The 20529-nt window shown below is 36.0% G+C and overlaps 1 protein-coding gene across 8 annotated transcripts in view; it reads right to left on the bottom strand.

Moving 5' to 3' along the window:
- Positions 1-2049: 2049 nt before the first annotated feature.
- BRINP3 (BMP/retinoic acid inducible neural specific 3) overlaps positions 2050-20529 on the bottom strand; it is a 347922-nt gene continuing 329442 nt past the window's right edge. For 4 of the 8 annotated variants that reach the window (XM_081039061.1, XM_081039059.1, XM_081039058.1 and 1 more), the window contains one exon: positions 2052-3669. In XM_081039061.1, coding sequence (XP_080895187.1) covers positions 2553-3669 — 1117 coding nt within the window. In that variant the 3' untranslated portion in view covers positions 2052-2552. Of the gene's footprint in view, positions 3670-20529 lie in introns of all 8 variants that reach the window. The other 4 variants (XM_081039064.1, XM_081039063.1, XM_081039062.1 and 1 more) reach the window with 2 other exon arrangements.

Below are 20529 nucleotides of genomic sequence, written 5' to 3'. Positions count from 1 at the left end.
GGCACGAGAAGTCCCAGGATAAAGTCCTAGGTAGGTACTTTCTCACCTGTGTCTGTTGTATCTTCTCTCATAAGTCAGCCAGGGGAAAGTGTGCTGAACAATGACCAATGAACATGGCTGACCCTTTCCTTAAGTTCCAGGAATGACAGCCCTTCAGAGTCCATTGGTGAGCATGTGTGTTGCTCCAGTGGATTCTGGTCTCTAAGACAATTCCAGAAAAAGTTCTAGTGGTAATTCTGACTTATGCAGCAAACGTCTTTGGAATTGTGTTGTCTATATTTGATAAGATTTATCGCTCTGTGGATGACTGATTTGTGGATGGTAAATTCCGGCTTTTTGCAGTTGTTGAGATATACTGTGAGGGTATGTGTTTGAGGATGACTGAGACCTCAATTTCATTAGTGATTCTTGCTTCACCATGTAGTGAGATTAAATAGAGAACTAGGATGGCTCATTTAAACTCAGTGATGCACTGAAAAGAGGACAGGTACATTCCAGAAAAGTCTGTGTTGAAATCTTTGTTTTCACCTTCTTAGTTTGTGATCTCGGAGAATGTGAAAAACTGCTGTGAGCCTCTGTTTTACACCAAGAAAATGGGAATAATAATTCATAACCTGGTGGTGGTGTCAGAATTGAATGAAGAGAATATCTGCTTTGATCCTACTGTATTTCCCCGAAAATAAGGCCTATCTGGACCCTCAGCTCTAATGTGTCTTTTGGAGCAAATATAAATATAAGACCCATATTATATTGACTATGTTATATTATACTATATCATATTATATTATATTATATTATGTTATACTATATTATATTATATTTTATTATATTATATTATATTTTATTATATTATATTATGTTATATTATATTATGACTGGGTCTTATAGAAAAATAAGACCGGGTCTTATATTAATTTTTGCTCCAAGAGATGCAGTAGAACTGATGGTCCGGCTAGGTTTAGTTTCAGGAAACAGAAAGATGGTATATATACAGAGTGCCAAACATGTGTATACATATTTTAAGAAAGGAAAAAACTGTGTTCAAATTGTAATACTCATTATATACCTATAAAAAAAGATGACTAGAAGATCATGTGTATATAATCTTTGGCACTCCCACTATTTTCTGCTGAATTACCTACAAACTACCCAGATAGATAGTAGAAGACCCATGTGTTGGTCTGGTGGATTGAATACGTATTTCTTATCTGAACTGTCTAATAGTTCTTAAAATGCTTTGGACATGAAAACAAACAGCTGAAGAATCCAGAATATCTGTGTAATGCTTTTGTCATCAGTTGTATTCTTTTTATTCCTGTCATGAGTTCCTTTCTCTGTGCCCTGAGAAATGACTTCATGACCTCGGCAGGAAAACTGGGCTTGACAGTGCTTTGGTTTAAATGATGGGAAATGTTTATGAAATATTTAGATAAGAGCTGAGTGATAACATAACCACACTTTGCAGAAGCATTAATATATTGAAACGAAAGTTAAATTTAAATTCAAAGGAAAAAAATAGCACTAAGTATATATCTAATGGTACACCATGGATGATATGGGGATTCAGCTTAAATTTCAAACCAAGACATTACACTGCACTTTGTTTGTATTGAAAGATTTTGCTCTTCAAAATATATTTTAGTAATGGTAGTTTCTCTGAGAAGACAAAAAAAAAGTCTGTTTACACTTGAATTAATTATTTGATCCGTTTGATCCTTTTTTACCAATGCATTACAATTTGTGAATTCTAGAAATGTTACATTATTGAAATTAGTAAAGTGCTGGAATAACTCGGTTTTCGGTTATTAGATTGTAGAAAGAGAAGGCAAGTTGCTAAGAAACGAGGGTTTACTTCCTCGGATGTGCTTCTAATCATGCCACTTTCCTGTACCTTTGCCCAAATGTTCGGATATTTAGTTGGGAAATAGTTTCTCTGTTTCTTTTAATAATGATGGTATTTTTAGGAATGGGTTATAAGTGTAGGTAATGAATATGCCTACCTCCACTATGCTGTTAACCATAAAAATATAACTGGTTACTAAGTATTCTACCAGGTTGGGTTTTCCCTGAAGGCTATTGAGAGGGACCTTCAAATGTTTCCATTTTAAAAAAATCTTGGTGAATTTTCCCCAGGCTCTAACAAGCTGTATCAAAATAGAACTCATTTCATGGAAAAAAGGAATCCCACAGCACTTCTTTTTAATAACTGTTCAGCTACAAAATTTTATTGGTATCTCTTTATGTTCCCGCTAGAGGATGTAATGCACAAAAGCATTGCCACGGAACATATAAAATTACAAATGAAATTTATTGTAAAAAGTAGAATGTCTTCTCGACTGGTGTCAGTATTTATTTCATTCATAGACCAATACTGCAGTATAATATATTCATTGTCAGCAAGTTCATGTGTGTAAATTGCCACCCACTGTTATCGACGGGTATAAGACAGATATTGAAAAGACAATTTAAATTCACTCTTCCAAACATAAACTGTTCCACAAAAGCACTGTAAAAACTCCTCCAAGATTTGGGGTTGTGCTTGACAGGAATGGTTAACTACATAATTTGGTCGTGTCATAATCCACTGTGTTGGGCAATTTGGCATTGAAAGCCTGCAGAGCAGATTGGATCCTCACGACCTCACTGGTAGACAGCTTGAGTCTGTGACGAAGCAGGCAAGAGAAGAGGTCTAGACGGCGCTGACCAGGTGGGGACAGTTTATTTACACGGTCTCTTATCTCTAGAAGCTGCAAAAGTGCCGAGTCCTGGGATCCCTGAGTGTAGGGGTAGTCCAGCTGCAAAATCAGGTCTCGGATGGCCTCGGGGTCAAAGTGCATGCTGTAGCCAAACACTTGAATGTTGTTGATTTTCATGTAACCCAGGTTCCGGGAAGGGTCGATGAACTCCAGAGGCTCGTAGTAGATGCTCTCGTTGCCATTGGGCCCGTTGGCCTTCATGCGACTCCTCAGGTAGATGTGCACGGTCTCAAAGAACGTCTTCCACTTGTTGCCCAGGGTCAGGGACCAGTTGTAGCACTGCAGCGGGAGGTCCAGCCTAGTCCGCTCCCAGTCGGGAAAGCTGTGCTCGCTGACGGGCATGAACCAGCTCTCGGAGTGGCTGCCTCCGAAGGGGTTCACGTACACGGCCAGCACGGGCTCCAGGGTGCTGTTTTTCGTTAAGCAGATCTGCAGGGAGAGGCCCAGGATCATGTGCACCAGACTGGACTTGTACTTATTGCTCTTCAGGGTGAGCAGCATCCGTTTCCGCCAGGAGGGGTCGAACCAGCTGTTGAGGCGCATGTCGTTGCTGATGAAAATGGCATGGACCTCGATGCGCCGGTCCGTCTTCTGCAGCAGGAACTTCATCTCCAGGTCCTGCAGGTCGGTCTCGAAGCCGATGTAGTGGTCGGTGGACTCGGCCACCTCGGGCTTGCAGAGCCCCTGGCTCAGCATGTAGCCCGTGTTGCAGGTGCCACAGCGGGTGCGGTTGTCGGGGGCGCAGGTGAGGCAGGCGGCCGCGTCGCCCACGGTGCAGGGCAGGGACGCCGTGCACGCCACCTGGTCGTTGGGACACGTGCACGAGTGGGTCTCTTCCGAGAAGCTGCCCAGGAGCCCGTTCTCATTGCAGTAGAGGAACGACTGGATGCGCGTGAGCCAGTAGGTGGAGGTTCTAGGGAAAAAAATGAAACAAAAGGAATTTGCATTAATCCAAGGACTTTTTTTGGGGGGGGGGGGGGGCGGGGGGCTTGCAATGCAGTTGACCTTAGGTCGGAAAGCTGCACTGTCATTTCTTTAGGTCGTCTCCTGTCCGTTAATTTGCCGAGGTAAAAGGTCCATAGCATTCATGATGGACGTGGCTTTAGAAATAGGGATCTATGGAACGTCCTCTGTTTTCCTTCAGGGCGGCACAGGGTTAGGCGTAGATAGATATACTTGATTTGAACTGGAATACTGCATGGAATTCCATCAGAAGAGATGGCATGGCACGCCACTAGTGTACTTGGAAGCTGTGTGTATATATATATACACACACACACACTCACACACACACAGAGGGTGCCAACAAAATGTGTACACATTTTAAGAAAGGAAAACTGTATTAAAATTGTCACACTCAACATATACGGATGGCAAGATGAATACAAGTCACGTTTGAGTTCTGAAATTACAGGAGGTGCTCAAAATGGTTACCATCATTGTGATAGTAGTAGTTTTTTTTTTTTTTTTTTTTTTTTCCCTTTCTGAAAATATGGGTATATTTTTTTGGCACCTTCTGAAGTTGGGTCAGTTGTTTTAAAATAATATCCAACAAGAAACTAAAGCGGTCTTGTCATAAACAATCTAGAAGACGATTAGAGCATCTAAATGGCAATGTTCCTTCATTCACTCTTCGGTTCTTAGAGAACTAATGCTGCAGGAAGCCTAAATAGAAAATAAAATAAAAATGAAAGAAAAATAAACAACTCTAAATTGTCAATCAATGTATTTAAATCCTAGGATTTTGTCAACATTGAAAGAACAAGAACCCACTGAGAAGGAAAATATCAAAACATGTTTGATTTTATTCTTACAGGCTGCTCAAGAAAATTTTTGAAAATACCTTGTTAAAACCAATTACAAATTCTTTTAATAAGAGTTAAGTGCGTTAGTTTCCTGCATTTGATTTGAATCATTAGCATTTTTTTAATAGCCAGAAATCAGGCTAATCGTAATGCAAATGTAAGCTCTGACTTTATTCACGTTTAACCACATTATTCAAACTCTTCTTGGTGTGTTTAAAAATGTCGGTAAAATAACAAAGGAAAAGTGTGTGCCTGTGCATTCAGGTAAGTGTTTTTGTTTGTTTGTTTGTTTGTTTTTATTGGGGAAGGGGAACAGGGCTTTATTGGGGAACAGTGTGTACTTCCAGGACTTTACTCCAAGTGAAGTTGTTGTTCTTTCAATTGTAGTTGTGGAGGGTGCAGCTCAGCTCCAGGTCCAGTTGCCATTGTTAGTTGCAGGGGGTGCAGCCCACCACCCCTTGGGGGAGTTGAGGAATCGAACCAGCAACCTTGTGGCTGAGAGGCTGTGCTCCAACCAACTGAGCCATCTGGCACTGTCCCATGTGGGAATCCACCCGGCAGCTTCACTGTTACGAGCACAGAGCTCCAACCACCTGAGCCACCGGGTTGGCCCACTGATTTGTTTTTGAAAACCTCTGAACCTATTTTCTGACTTAAATATTAATTCTATCTAACTTAGTTGACACTCTACTGCCTGGAAATTTGAGGGTCGTTATCACAACACAATGCTTTCTGGCAGTACCAAGATGTATCAATATAATTTTCTTGTTTTAATTTTTCAGAGCCTTGCACATTATCTTCTGTTGAAATGGAAAACAATAATTTACTGTTGAAATGGGATTTTGACAACAGATCATATATTTTCCATGGAGAATATATTGAATTTCTTTGTAGGAGAGATACTTATGTGGCTCAGTTATCTACTATTGGATCTGAACTTAGAGTGCGATGTGGCAGAGGGCAGTGAAAATATCCAAGATGTATTCAAAGACAAAGGTGAGACGAGGACTCTGTCTTACAACTATTTTTTGATTGTTTGTTTTTTAGTCATATTGTTAGTCAACAGTCATGTTGTAAATTTCAGAAATATTAGATTCTGCATTTCTAATTTATGATCATTATAAAGGAAAAATAATAATTTTCTTTTTTTTTTTTTTTTTTTTTTTAACTAACAAAGCTCCTAGAAGTATTAACTAATTGAGGAAAGTTTCTGAGTTATCCAAACTGAAAGCATTGTGTGTTAATTGATATCTGCAACACTTTAGCAATTTGATAAATAAATGTGTTTATATGTGCAATATTTAAATGTGAAAAAATTACTTATGTTTTCAGAGATAGAAAAAGTTGCGTTTATAAAAGGGACTTCTGGTATAATTTTACAAGTGTGTTTTCATGCTTTTAGAAGTACTTGGTTAAACCAATGACTAATTACATGAAATATCGAAGGACTGAGGGTAATAAATACTTGACCATGAATGATGCTTATTTTAAAACTCTCTCTTTTTCTCTTACCCCTCTCTAGGCCTTTCTTACCAAGGATGCTGTTTTATCAAGAACCCTTGAGGACATAAAATGAATGGCAGAAAGAAGATTCATATTTCAACACATAAAAATCCTTTATGAAACTTAGTTTTTAGAAGGAAAATGTTGAATTAAAAACTTATAAGTGAGGGGGTGGGGGGTGAGTGATGAGGGTAAAGGGGATCAAATATATGGTGATGGAAGGAGAACTGATTCTGGGTGGTGAACACACAATGGGATTTATAGACGATGTAATACAGAATTGTACACCTGAAACCTATGTAAATTTACTAACAATTGTCACCCCAATAAAATTAATAAAAAATATAAGTTTTTTTTTGTTTTTATATATATATAAGTGTTCACTTGCTTGAAGATTTGAACCCAGATTGTTTATAATGAATATTTTCTGTATCTGTAAAATAAAAGCCGGAACACACCCTGTCATGTCTTCATTGCTAGCTTTCATTTCTGGTTCGTTTCATTTCTAGTTTCATTGCTAGATTTCTAGCTTTCATTTCTAGCTTCATTTCTAGCTTAGCTTAATTTGCAGTTTCATTTCTAGCTTTCATTTCTAGTTTCATTCATTTCTAGTTTCATTCATTTCCACTTTCATTTCCAGCTTTCGTGTCTAGTTTCATTTCCAGTTTCTTTTCTAGTTTCTAGTTTCATGTCTAGTTTCTAGTTTCATTGCTAGTTTCTTTTCTAGTTTCTAGTTTCATTGCTAGTTTCTTTTCTAGTTTCTAGTCTCTTTTCTAGTTTCTAGTTTCATTGCTAGTTTCTTTTCTAGTTTCTAGTCTCTTTTCTAGTTTCTAGTTTCTAGTCTCTAGTCTCTTTTCTAGTTTCTAGTTTCTAGTCTCTTTTCTAGTTTCTAGTTTCTAGTTTCTAGTCTCTTTTCTAGTTTCTAGTTTCTAGTCTCTTTTCTAGTTTCTAGTTTCTAGTCTCTTTTCTAGTTTCTAGTCTCTTTTCTAGTTTCTAGTCTCTAGTTTCTAGTTAGTTTCTTTTCTAGTTTCTAGTCTCTTTTCTAGTTTCTAGTTTCTAGTCTCTTTTCTAGTTTCTAGTTTCTAGTCTCTTTTCTCTTTTCTAGTTTCTAGTTTCTAGTTTCTAGTCTCTTTTCTAGTTTCATTGCTAGTTTCTTTTCTAGTTTCTAGTCTCTTTTCTAGTTTCTAGTTTCTAGTCTCTTTTCTAGTTTCTAGTCTCTTTTCTAGTTTCTAGTTTCTAGTCTCTTTTCTAGTTTCTAGTTAGTTTCTTTTCTAGTTTCTAGTCTCTTTTCTAGTTTCTAGTCTCTTTTCTAGTTTCTAGTCTCTTTTCTAGTTTCTAGTCTCTTTTCTAGTTTCTAGTTTCTAGTTTCTAGTTTCTAGTCTCTTTTCTAGTTTCTAGTCTCTTTTCTAGTTTCTAGTTTCTAGTTAGTTTCTTTTCTAGTTTCTAGTCTCTTTTCTAGTTTCTAGTCTCTTTTCTAGTTTCTAGTCTCTAGTTTCTAGTTAGTTTCTTTTCTAGTTTCTAGTCTCTTTTCTAGTTTCTAGTCTCTTTTCTAGTTTCTAGTTTCTAGTTTCTAGTTTCTAGTCTCTTTTCTAGTTTCTAGTTTCTAGTCTCTTTTCTAGTTTCTAGTCTCTTTTCTAGTTTCTAGTTTCTAGTTAGTTTCTTTTCTAGTTTCTAGTCTCTTTTCTAGTTTCTAGTCTCTTTTCTAGTTTCTAGTCTCTAGTTTCTAGTTAGTTTCTTTTCTAGTTTCTAGTCTCTTTTCTAGTTTCTAGTCTCTTTTCTAGTTTCTAGTTTCTAGTTTCTAGTTTCTAGTCTCTTTTCTAGTTTCTAGTTTCTAGTCTCTTTTCTAGTTTCTAGTCTCTTTTCTAGTTTCTAGTTTCTAGTCTCTAGTCTCTTTTCTAGTTTCTAGTTTCTAGTCTCTTTTCTAGTTTCTAGTCTCTTTTCTAGTTTCTAGTCTCTAGTTTCTAGTTAGTTTCTTTTCTAGTTTCTAGTCTCTTTTCTAGTTTCTAGTCTCTTTTCTAGTTTCTAGTTTCTAGTTTCTAGTTTCTAGTCTCTTTTCTAGTTTCTAGTTTCTAGTCTCTTTTCTAGTTTCTAGTCTCTTTTCTAGTTTCTAGTTTCTAGTTAGTTTCTTTTCTAGTTTCTAGTCTCTTTTCTAGTTTCTAGTCTCTTTTCTAGTTTCTAGTCTCTAGTTTCTAGTTAGTTTCTTTTCTAGTTTCTAGTCTCTTTTCTAGTTTCTAGTCTCTTTTCTAGTTTCTAGTTTCTAGTTTCTAGTTTCTAGTCTCTTTTCTAGTTTCTAGTTTCTAGTCTCTTTTCTAGTTTCTAGTCTCTTTTCTAGTTTCTAGTTTCTAGTCTCTAGTCTCTTTTCTAGTTTCTAGTTTCTAGTCTCTTTTCTAGTTTCTAGTCTCTTTTCTAGTTTCTAGTCTCTAGTTTCTAGTTAGTTTCTTTTCTAGTTTCTAGTCTCTTTTCTAGTTTCTAGTCTCTTTTCTAGTTTCTAGTTTCTAGTTTCTAGTTTCTAGTCTCTTTTCTAGTTTCTAGTTTCTAGTCTCTTTTCTAGTTTCTAGTCTCTTTTCTAGTTTCTAGTTTCTAGTTAGTTTCTTTTCTAGTTTCTAGTCTCTTTTCTAGTTTCTAGTCTCTTTTCTAGTTTCTAGTCTCTAGTTTCTAGTTAGTTTCTTTTCTAGTTTCTAGTCTCTTTTCTAGTTTCTAGTCTCTTTTCTAGTTTCTAGTTTCTAGTTTCTAGTTTCTAGTCTCTTTTCTAGTTTCTAGTTTCTAGTCTCTTTTCTAGTTTCTAGTCTCTTTTCTAGTTTCTAGTTTCTAGTCTCTAGTCTCTTTTCTAGTTTCTAGTTTCTAGTCTCTTTTCTAGTTTCTAGTCTCTTTTCTAGTTTCTAGTCTCTAGTTTCTAGTTAGTTTCTTTTCTAGTTTCTAGTCTCTTTTCTAGTTTCTAGTCTCTTTTCTAGTTTCTAGTTTCTAGTTTCTAGTTTCTAGTCTCTTTTCTAGTTTCTAGTTTCTAGTCTCTTTTCTAGTTTCTAGTCTCTTTTCTAGTTTCTAGTTTCTAGTCTCTAGTCTCTTTTCTAGTTTCTAGTTTCTAGTCTCTTTTCTAGTTTCTAGTCTCTTTTCTAGTTTCTAGTCTCTAGTTTCTAGTTAGTTTCTTTTCTAGTTTCTAGTCTCTTTTCTAGTTTCTAGTCTCTTTTCTAGTTTCTAGTTTCTAGTTTCTAGTTTCTAGTCTCTTTTCTAGTTTCTAGTTTCTAGTCTCTTTTCTAGTTTCTAGTCTCTTTTCTAGTTTCTAGTTTCTAGTTAGTTTCTTTTCTAGTTTCTAGTCTCTTTTCTAGTTTCTAGTCTCTTTTCTAGTTTCTAGTCTCTAGTTTCTAGTTAGTTTCTTTTCTAGTTTCTAGTCTCTTTTCTAGTTTCTAGTCTCTTTTCTAGTTTCTAGTTTCTAGTTTCTAGTTTCTAGTCTCTTTTCTAGTTTCTAGTTTCTAGTCTCTTTTCTAGTTTCTAGTCTCTTTTCTAGTTTCTAGTTTCTAGTCTCTAGTCTCTTTTCTAGTTTCTAGTTTCTAGTCTCTTTTCTAGTTTCTAGTCTCTTTTCTAGTTTCTAGTCTCTAGTTTCTAGTTAGTTTCTTTTCTAGTTTCTAGTCTCTTTTCTAGTTTCTAGTCTCTTTTCTAGTTTCTAGTTTCTAGTTTCTAGTTTCTAGTCTCTTTTCTAGTTTCTAGTTTCTAGTCTCTTTTCTAGTTTCTAGTCTCTTTTCTAGTTTCTAGTTTCTAGTTAGTTTCTTTTCTAGTTTCTAGTCTCTTTTCTAGTTTCTAGTCTCTTTTCTAGTTTCTAGTCTCTAGTTTCTAGTTAGTTTCTTTTCTAGTTTCTAGTCTCTTTTCTAGTTTCTAGTCTCTTTTCTAGTTTCTAGTTTCTAGTTTCTAGTTTCTAGTCTCTTTTCTAGTTTCTAGTTTCTAGTCTCTTTTCTAGTTTCTAGTCTCTTTTCTAGTTTCTAGTTTCTAGTCTCTAGTCTCTTTTCTAGTTTCTAGTTTCTAGTCTCTTTTCTAGTTTCTAGTCTCTTTTCTAGTTTCTAGTCTCTAGTTTCTAGTTAGTTTCTTTTCTAGTTTCTAGTCTCTTTTCTAGTTTCTAGTCTCTTTTCTAGTTTCTAGTTTCTAGTTTCTAGTTTCTAGTCTCTTTTCTAGTTTCTAGTTTCTAGTCTCTTTTCTAGTTTCTAGTCTCTTTTCTAGTTTCTAGTTTCTAGTTAGTTTCTTTTCTAGTTTCTAGTCTCTTTTCTAGTTTCTAGTCTCTTTTCTAGTTTCTAGTCTCTAGTTTCTAGTTAGTTTCTTTTCTAGTTTCTAGTCTCTTTTCTAGTTTCTAGTCTCTTTTCTAGTTTCTAGTTTCTAGTTTCTAGTTTCTAGTCTCTTTTCTAGTTTCTAGTTTCTAGTCTCTTTTCTAGTTTCTAGTCTCTTTTCTAGTTTCTAGTTTCTAGTCTCTAGTCTCTTTTCTAGTTTCTAGTTTCTAGTCTCTTCTAGTTTCTAGTCTCTTTTCTAGTTTCTAGTTTCTAGTTTCTAGTCTCTTTTCTAGTTTCTAGTCTCTTTTCTAGTTTCTAGTTTCTAGTCTCTTTTCTCTTTTCTAGTTTCTAGTTTCTAGTTTCTAGTCTCTTTTCTAGTTTCTAGTTTCTAGTCTCTTTTCTAGTTTCTAGTCTCTTTTCTAGTTTCTAGTTTCTAGTTAGTTTCTTTTCTAGTTTCTAGTCTCTTTTCTAGTTTCTAGTTTCTAGTCTCTTTTCTCTTTTCTAGTTTCTAGTTTCTAGTTTCTAGTCTCTTTTCTAGTTTCATTGCTAGTTTCTTTTCTAGTTTCTAGTCTCTTTTCTAGTTTCTAGTCTCTTTTCTAGTTTCTAGTTTCTAGTCTCTTTTCTAGTTTCTAGTTAGTTTCTTTTCTAGTTTCTAGTCTCTTTTCTAGTTTCTAGTCTCTTTTCTAGTTTCTAGTCTCTTTTCTAGTTTCTAGTCTCTTTTCTAGTTTCTAGTTTCTAGTTTCTAGTTTCTAGTCTCTTTTCTAGTTTCTAGTTTCTAGTCTCTTTTCTAGTTTCTAGTCTCTTTTCTAGTTTCTAGTTTCTAGTTAGTTTCTTTTCTAGTTTCTAGTCTCTTTTCTAGTTTCTAGTTAGTTTCTTTTCTAGTTTCTAGTCTCTTTTCTAGTTTCTAGTCTCTTTTCTAGTTTCTAGTCTCTAGTTTCTAGTTAGTTTCTTTTCTAGTTTCTAGTCTCTTTTCTAGTTTCTAGTCTCTTTTCTAGTTTCTAGTTTCTAGTTAGTTTCTTTTCTAGTTTCTAGTCTCTTTTCTAGTTTCTAGTCTCTTTTCTAGTTTCTAGTCTCTAGTTTCTAGTTAGTTTCTTTTCTAGTTTCTAGTCTCTTTTCTAGTTTCTAGTCTCTTTTCTAGTTTCTAGTTTCTAGTTTCTAGTTTCTAGTCTCTTTTCTAGTTTCTAGTTTCTAGTCTCTTCTAGTTTCTAGTCTCTTTTCTAGTTTCTAGTTTCTAGTCTCTAGTCTCTTTTCTAGTTTCTAGTTTCTAGTCTCTTTTCTAGTTTCTAGTCTCTTTTCTAGTTTCTAGTCTCTAGTTTCTAGTTAGTTTCTTTTCTAGTTTCTAGTCTCTTTTCTAGTTTCTAGTCTCTTCTAGTTTCTAGTTTCTAGTTTCTAGTTTCTAGTCTCTTTTCTAGTTTCTAGTTTCTAGTCTCTTTTCTAGTTTCTAGTCTCTTTTCTAGTTTCTAGTTTCTAGTTAGTTTCTTTTCTAGTTTCTAGTCTCTTTTCTAGTTTCTAGTCTCTAGTTTCTAGTTAGTTTCTTTTCTAGTTTCTAGTCTCTTTTCTAGTTTCTAGTCTCTTTTCTAGTTTCTAGTTTCTAGTTTCTAGTTTCTAGTCTCTTTTCTAGTTTCTAGTTTCTAGTCTCTTCTAGTTTCTAGTCTCTTTTCTAGTTTCTAGTTTCTAGTCTCTAGTCTCTTTTCTAGTTTCTAGTTTCTAGTCTCTTTTCTAGTTTCTAGTCTCTTTTCTAGTTTCTAGTCTCTAGTTTCTAGTTAGTTTCTTTTCTAGTTTCTAGTCTCTTTTCTAGTTTCTAGTCTCTTTTCTAGTTTCTAGTTTCTAGTTTCTAGTTTCTAGTCTCTTTTCTAGTTTCTAGTTTCTAGTCTCTTTTCTAGTTTCTAGTCTCTTTTCTAGTTTCTAGTTTCTAGTCTCTAGTCTCTTTTCTAGTTTCTAGTTTCTAGTCTCTTCTAGTTTCTAGTCTCTTTTCTAGTTTCTAGTTTCTAGTTTCTAGTCTCTTTTCTAGTTTCTAGTCTCTTTTCTAGTTTCTAGTTTCTAGTCTCTTTTCTCTTTTCTAGTTTCTAGTTTCTAGTTTCTAGTCTCTTTTCTAGTTTCTAGTTTCTAGTCTCTTTTCTAGTTTCTAGTCTCTTTTCTAGTTTCTAGTTTCTAGTTAGTTTCTTTTCTAGTTTCTAGTCTCTTTTCTAGTTTCTAGTCTCTTTTCTAGTTTCTAGTCTCTAGTTTCTAGTTAGTTTCTTTTCTAGTTTCTAGTCTCTTTTCTAGTTTCTAGTCTCTTTTCTAGTTTCTAGTTTCTAGTTTCTAGTTTCTAGTCTCTTTTCTAGTTTCTAGTTTCTAGTCTCTTTTCTCTTTTCTAGTTTCTAGTTTCTAGTTTCTAGTCTCTTTTCTAGTTTCATTGCTAGTTTCTTTTCTAGTTTCTAGTCTCTTTTCTAGTTTCTAGTTTCTAGTCTCTTTTCTAGTTTCTAGTTTCTAGTCTCTTCTAGTTTCTAGTCTCTTTTCTAGTTTCTAGTTTCTAGTCTCTTTTCTAGTTTCTAGTTTCTAGTCTCTTCTAGTTTCTAGTCTCTTTTCTAGTTTCTAGTTTCTAGTCTCTTTTCTAGTTTCTAGTCTCTTTTCTAGTTTCTAGTTTCTAGTCTCTAGTCTCTTTTCTAGTTTCTAGTTTCTAGTTTCTAGTCTCTTTTCTAGTTTCTAGTTTCTAGTCTCTTTTCTAGTTTCTAGTCTCTTTTCTAGTTTCTAGTCTCTAGTTTCTAGTTAGTTTCTTTTCTAGTTTCTAGTCTCTTTTCTAGTTTCTAGTCTCTTTTCTCTTTTCTAGTTTCTAGTTTCTAGTTTCTAGTCTCTTTTCTAGTTTCATTGCTAGTTTCTTTTCTAGTTTCTAGTCTCTTTTCTAGTTTCTAGTTTCTAGTCTCTTTTCTAGTTTCTAGTTTCTAGTCTCTTTTCTCTTTTCTAGTTTCTAGTTTCTAGTTTCTAGTCTCTTTTCTAGTTTCTAGTTTCTAGTCTCTTCTAGTTTCTAGTCTCTTTTCTAGTTTCTAGTTTCTAGTCTCTTTTCTAGTTTCTAGTTTCTAGTTTCTAGTCTCTTTTCTAGTTTCTAGTTTCTAGTCTCTTTTCTCTTTTCTAGTTTCTAGTTTCATTGCTAGTTTCATGTCTAGTTTCTAGTTTCATGTCTAGTTTCTAGTTTCATGTCTAGTTTCTAGTTTCATGTCTGGTTTCTTTCTAGTTTCATGTCTAGTTTCTAGTTTCATTTCTGCTTTGTTTCATGTCTAGTTTCATTTCATATCTAGTTTCATTTCTAGCTTTCATTGCTAGCTTCATTTGTAGCTTAGCTTCATTTGTAGCTTGTTTCTGATTTCATTTCTAGTTTGGATGATTCACATGTGCATGTGATCAGGGTTGAGTGTTTTTCCCAGGACATGTCCTTTCAAAATGGGGGTGGGGGCGCCACTCCTAGCGGGGCACACTATACTATCAGAGGAGCACACTATCCCATCCCTGTGGCTTAAGAGCTGGCTAAGAGCAAGCAAGAAGAGCTGGCTTAAGAGCAAGGACTCCAACAGGGAAGGGGAGGGAATGGGAGGGAGGGGGAAGGATTTGGCGGGGAGGGTGGGGTGGAGGGTGGGGTGGAGGGTGGGGTGGGAGGGGAGGCGGGGAGGCCCAGGGGCTGGGCCACCCCACCCCTGGGGAAGCTCAGAAAGGGAAGGTGCCGTGTTCAATTTAAGTCGCAGAGGGTACACAAACCAAACAACACGCCCTCTGCTGTATTGAACCCGGCATCCTTATGGTTAGAGCCCGTACTCTAACCACTTAAGCCACCGGGAGGCTCAGCTGCAGCTCAAGGTGCTGTATCCAACCTTAGTCGCAGGGGGCGCGGCACACAAACCAGCCCCTGCAGGAGTTGAACCGGCAACCTTGTGGTTGAGAGCCCGCGCTCTAACCAAGTGAGCCACCCCGGAGCTCAGCAACAGCTCAGCTCAAAGTGCTGTGTTCAATCTTAGTTGTAGCCAAATGAGCCCTCTAACTGCCTGGGAGTCAGTACCAGCAGCTCAGCTGCAGCTCGTCTTCATTCTACTTGTGGAGGGCGCAGCTCACTGGCCTTTGTGGAGAGCGAACCTGCAGTCCCGTTGCCCAGAGCTTGGGCTCTCAACTGAGCCACTCTTCTGCCCCTCCATTATTTTTGATTCAATTATTCCATCAATATTAAAAAATAAACACACTAGGGATAAGAAATCTACATTATATTAGAGGATTGACTTTTTGGAAGTCACTGATTGAAATGAGATGCTATAAGAATTTTTAAAAAGACGGGAAGAGAAGAATAAAGAATATTTTGCAACTTCTGCTTCTGTACTGTAAGAACCCAGAAGTAGCAAAAGAGTTAAAAATGAAAACGTCATTTTTTTATTTTTTTTTTAAAGCTTGAACATGGTACCTTGAGCTGAGCAGCCGCTGAGCTCGCGGATGGCTCAGTTGGTTGGAGCGTGGGCTCTCAACCACCAGCTTGCCGGTTTGACTCCTGCAAGGGATGGTGGGCTGTGCCCCCTGCAACTAACAATGGCAACTGGACCTGGAGCTGAGCTGCGTCCTCCACAACTAAGATTGAAAGGACAACAACTCGACTTGGAAAAGTCCGGGAAGTACACACTTCCCCAATAAAGTACTGTTCCCCTTCCACAATAAAATTATTTTTTTCTTAAAAAAAAAAAAAATCTATGTAATTTAACTAACTATTGTCACTCTAATAAATGTAATTTAAAAAATTATAAGTGTGTGTGTGTGTACACATACATACACACACACATAAAAAAGGATAGACTGAAACAAACAGGAATTTGTATATGCTGAGCACTGGTAAAATACAGATATTAATCTGTGTAAATAATCAATAAAAACAATTTATTAAAGTACTCACAACTGTACAGTAATATATAGATCCCTTCCCCTCCTCCCCTCGCAATGTAACTAAGCTCTCCAGTTTCCCCAAATTAATTAATTAAATAAGCCCTTTATTAATACTTATAACATTTACTTAGTTTTCTTCATAGTGCTCTTTTCCACTGAAAATATATTATCGTGTACTTACTTGTTTATACTCCATTTTTCCCATTAAATATAGCATTCAGCTTGTCAGAATCCTGTATGTTTTGTTTATAGTTATAGATCCAGTGCCTAGTAGCATGCCCAGAGATCACAGCCCTTTAATATTTACTGAATGTTGAATTAAATGAATACATGAATTAAAGGAACATTTAATCAATAATTGTGTAAGTGAAATTTAAAGTCCTAACCTACACATTTACAAAATTGTGAAGACCTAACTCCCAACTTCCTTTCTCGCTCCCTCTCTCCCCCCTTTCGCTCCCTCTTTCTTTCTGCAGTTCTATTTATGTCTACCTAATATAAAGAATATAAAATATATATCATATCTGGATTGAAAATCACATTTTCTTCCCTGAAACTGAAGCATACATTCCCTGAGCCAATTCATTTCTCAATGTAAGCTCTAATCATGTTTTCAAATCATAAAGAGACAGAAACAATGAAATAAATAGACCTAAGGCGAAAGGCAGATCTCACAAAACTAGGGTGCTATATAGAAAGAATCATTTGGACACTTTACAAAAGCAATGGGTTTTCCAGCTTTCAGTATTTCCGCATCATTTTCACGTCCCTGCAGATGCCTTTCTGAAGGAATGTGTTTTGGCTTCATGCATTTCAGCTTGCCATGATGAATTTTGCTAACTGTGCTCTGTCAAAGCCCCGTCCCCTGGGATGGAAGAGCTAGAACGTGGATTTCCTCCCTGGCTGCTGCTTGGTCTTCCTTCCCTGTTACCTTTCTACCTGTCAACTATTTTACTGTATTTCTCAAGGAGGGAATAGATTTTTCAAGGAAGAAGAAATTCAAGAATCGTCCTTTTCTTTACTCCTGGTAAAATCCTTGGCGAAGGCAGCCAAGTAGAAGATGGAGCATATTTTCCAATGGTATACAGATTTTTCCTTTACCCAAAAGATCATGAAGTTGTTTTTTTCTTAATTTTATTTTAAAAATTTTAACAAAATATATCTTCAATCTCTTTTTGGGAGCCAAACCATCAACTTTGAGTCTAGTTTCAGTTTTCTCATAAAATATAGGTGGTTGAAAAATAAAAGTACAATTGCAGGAAAAGCACTTAAAAAGTGCCTGTGCACAAAATAAGTGGCAAATAAATGTAAATGCTTATTCCTACTATCATTATTACTACTGTTATCCTTTAAAGACATATCATTGTATACAGTTTATTACACGTGCTTTCTCCACAAAATGGAAAATTTCATTTTATCTTCAACAATTCCTGCATTACATGCATATTACACTGTATATCTACATTTCACCTTTATCAAAATACGTGTACTTCCTGATAGCACTACCAAGACTACATCTAAAAGTACACATATGGGCTCTTAGTGATTCTTTTGAAACTCAAAAATCAGCCAAAATACTATCACTAAAATCCAGTTCCTATATTCTGACATGTAACAGTTTACATTGAGGTATTAGAACATATGTTAATATAAAAACAATTACCTCTTCTTCTCTTGGTTAAATCCCCTGTGAGCACTAATAATCTTATTTCAATGGTCCCTTATTCCATCCAACCTTCTAAACTTTTATTGCTCTCCAAATCTGTGTAATCTGGCCCTGAATTTTAAAATCTAAACAATATAATTTCAGTATCTTTTCGAAGTTGAATTATTTTTTTTGATAGGCATTTCATTTCAGCCTTCATAGATTTGTTCTTCTGTGACCCTAATACTGTATACTAAATATGAATTTGGGATTGAGGACCCACAGCCATTTAAGAAGTCCTAAATTGATTATCAGCTCAGTTATAGAGAGATAATACCAAATGATATTCTGTCACTCGCCCTTCTGCAGTTGCACTGCTGTGGCCATCTCCACCTTGGCCATGTGGCCTGCGGCTCATGAGGTTCTCCTGACACACAATAGTGTCACTCATGGAGATAATTTCATATCATGAGAAAAAGAATGTCCTTCTCAAAGTTTCCTCAGCTATGCATTGCCTAATGGTGCGTATGTATACACACACACACACACACACACACACACACACACACACACACCCCACATGTTCATGTAGGTACACATTTATAGACCTACCAAAACATATACATGCATTCTAATTTATGAACTTGAATTTACTACTAATAATTTTAGCTTGCATAAGGACAATGCAAAAGTGAGTGAAGCAGTTGAAGATGTATGTTATATTCTAAAGAAAGTATTAGTTGATGAGAGCATTCGTTGAGGGGTTATCATGTACACAGTGTTTTTTCGGGTGTTATATCATTTAGTCTTCATAATTCTAGCTACTCCGTGAGTAAGGACGCTTGTTACCACAATTTCTAGATAAGGGTGTGAGTTGTGAAAACCTTAAATACCTAGACGTTTTTCAAGATCAAACGAGTCAGTGATAGAACTGAAAGTTAATCCCTGGTCTTCCTTACGCTTTTTTGGACATCACACCAAAAGCACAAGCAACAAAAGCAAAAATTAATGTTAAGTGGGACTACATCAAGCCTAAAACCTTCAGTCTAATTTGTAATTCATTTGGTTGAGTGGTGTACACAGAACACTCTGCTTACTTCCGAAACATTTTGTCCACATTTATGCTGCAGCATGGGTTAAGAAATTTCAATAGATCTGTCTTCTACTTATGATGTAAAATATCATCATCAGGGTATGAACCATGCAGCATACAAAAATGACCTCACTACTTTACCACCCGTTAGAAAAAAAAAAAAAATTCCCAAACAGAATCCATAATTAATTTTCCTCCATAGATCACCAACGGTGGAAATGTTTTTCCCATTGAATCACATTAGACGTTAAGTTAAAAGGCTTTAAAACTACTTATATGTGCATGTTCTGGCTAAGGGGCCACTATTAGTGGGGAATATTGACACAAATGCAATTATTTTGCAAATACAGGCAAATTAGGTCTCCTCAATGTGCTTTCCTAACATCCTGGTTTACATCCACCATAACATGTGTATCTGTTACACCAAGTCATTATCCATCCTCTGTATCTCTCATTACATTATACATGCGGTGAGAGAAAAGATATGTTTCCTTCACCAAGTTATTAGAGTAACAGCCCTAAGATAGTTTACAGTGCTTGCTTGGAAATTCCCACATTACAATCTCCTAAACCTCTATTGATCTTAAAATGTAGGCATTCTGATTCCAAATCTGAAAACTGAAACAATATAATTTAGGATTTAAAAAAAATAAAATATTTATGAAGATACCATTTCATTTCATACTTCACAGGTCTGTTTCTCTCTGACACTAATATTTCAAACTAAGTATAAACTGGATGTGGATACATAAATTAATGAAAAACAAAGAAAGGAAGCTGGCAAAGCAAATTTAAGACTAAATTTAAAATGCCCTTATTTTTTTTTTCGGTCTTTTTCTAGACTAAGCTAAGTATCTTCCCACCTAACCCCTCCAAACAAAATTGCTAATTATAATTGAAGTATGGACTTCAGTTTGTTGGAAAATGTCAGAGGAAATACTCTTAAAAACTTCTCAACACAAAATGCCAAATAAATACTGAAATACAGTTTTTCAAAATGTATTTATGATCTGTGGGAAAAAAAAATAAAAGTAAACTGCAGAGGCTCAAATCTCTGACCATGAATGTATTTGGATATCAAAATGCAATACTCTTACGATAGAAAGCCAATCAATTAAATCTCTCTTGCTCTTACCGCGTGATCACTAAGAATCTTTATGCTAACATTTGGATTCCCATGTAAGTTTCCTACAGGAGCAAATCTAACTGAACAAATTAGACACGTATTAGAGGTCATGTAACAGCTAAATCACCAACTAACAATAGGGTATTGTGGGCTATGTGTTATTCTTTAGAAAGTTGATAGACTGAACTGTAATCCCCAAACTGGTCTCTTGAGGGTGCTAATGTAATGGAGAATCTAAAGCTTTATAGTTGTTAGAAACTGGACCATTAGGCGTTGGGGAGAACACCAAGGAAATAGCACCTTGCAGTGGTCCTGTGACCTTCATTTATAAAAAATCTCTCTCAAAAGTCACATGCTCAATGCAGTGGCTTTATATATTAACATCACCTAGTGTTGGAGATAAAGTCCTAGATTCCAAATCATAAATGTGGATCGTGGTTATGCCAGAAAATCACCTGAATACCATGGGTGCTCCAGGCCCTTAAAATTGTCACCGTTTATGGGAATAAGCAAATATCGAGGGGTGTGCATATGTGTCAAAAGTTGCAAAATTTGTACAATGACAATTCACATGAATACATACATTAGTGAAATGTATTAGCTTGGCATGCTAATAGAGCAGTAACCTGTATCCTGAAACATGGCATTGTTCTTCAGAAAGAAAAAGTATATAGGTATCACAACGGACTGACTGTATCCACTCAGATTTCACAGGTTGAAAGCCTATTTCCCAATGTGACCCTGTTAGGAGTTAGGTGTTTAGGTAATGAAGGTGGAGCCTTCATGAGTGGGATTTCGTGTCCTTACTAAAAGAACCCTAGACAGCAGTCTCACCCTCTGCCCTCCACAAGAGGGCATAGTGAGAAGATGGACCTATGGAACAGGGTATCAGCCCACACCAGACACCAAGTCTTTCAATGCCTGGACCTCACTCTTCTAGCCTCCGAAATGGTGAGAAGTACAGTTTGGTTGTTTGTGCCATCCAGGTGATAGTATTTTTGTTATAGCAGACTGAATTGACTAAGACACGTATTGTCTCCCCATTTTGCCACCAATTTAATATCACACTTCAGTCTGTAGAAAACAAAACAAGAATGTATGCAGTGACTGTTTAGAAAATAGAAGCAATCCACTATGTCTAGCCTTTTTTGGACTCATTAGTTCCCACAGGAGACAGCAAATGCTGAGTTAGCTTAAATGGCCATTCCACATCTATTCGGAAAACCAACAGTAGAGAAAGCACTTTAGTTCTTGGGTTCTCAGGCAGACATATGTAATGTGGAATATCTTTTTTCCTCAGTGCACAAGATGTTTCACTAACCAAAAAATCATCTTATCGGGGGGAAAAAAATGAGTCACTCTAGATGATATCAGCAGTGACACACATCAAATGGGTATTCAAAATGTAATGTTCTTTTACACTTGCAGAGTAAACCACAACGATACTAATGAGAGCCTCTT

Source organism: Rhinolophus hipposideros (genome assembly GCF_964194185.1).
Source record: "Rhinolophus hipposideros genome assembly, chromosome: 26".
Classification (NCBI taxonomy): domain Eukaryota; kingdom Metazoa; phylum Chordata; class Mammalia; order Chiroptera; family Rhinolophidae; genus Rhinolophus; species Rhinolophus hipposideros.
This window is presented reverse-complemented; position numbering and strand designations above follow the sequence as displayed.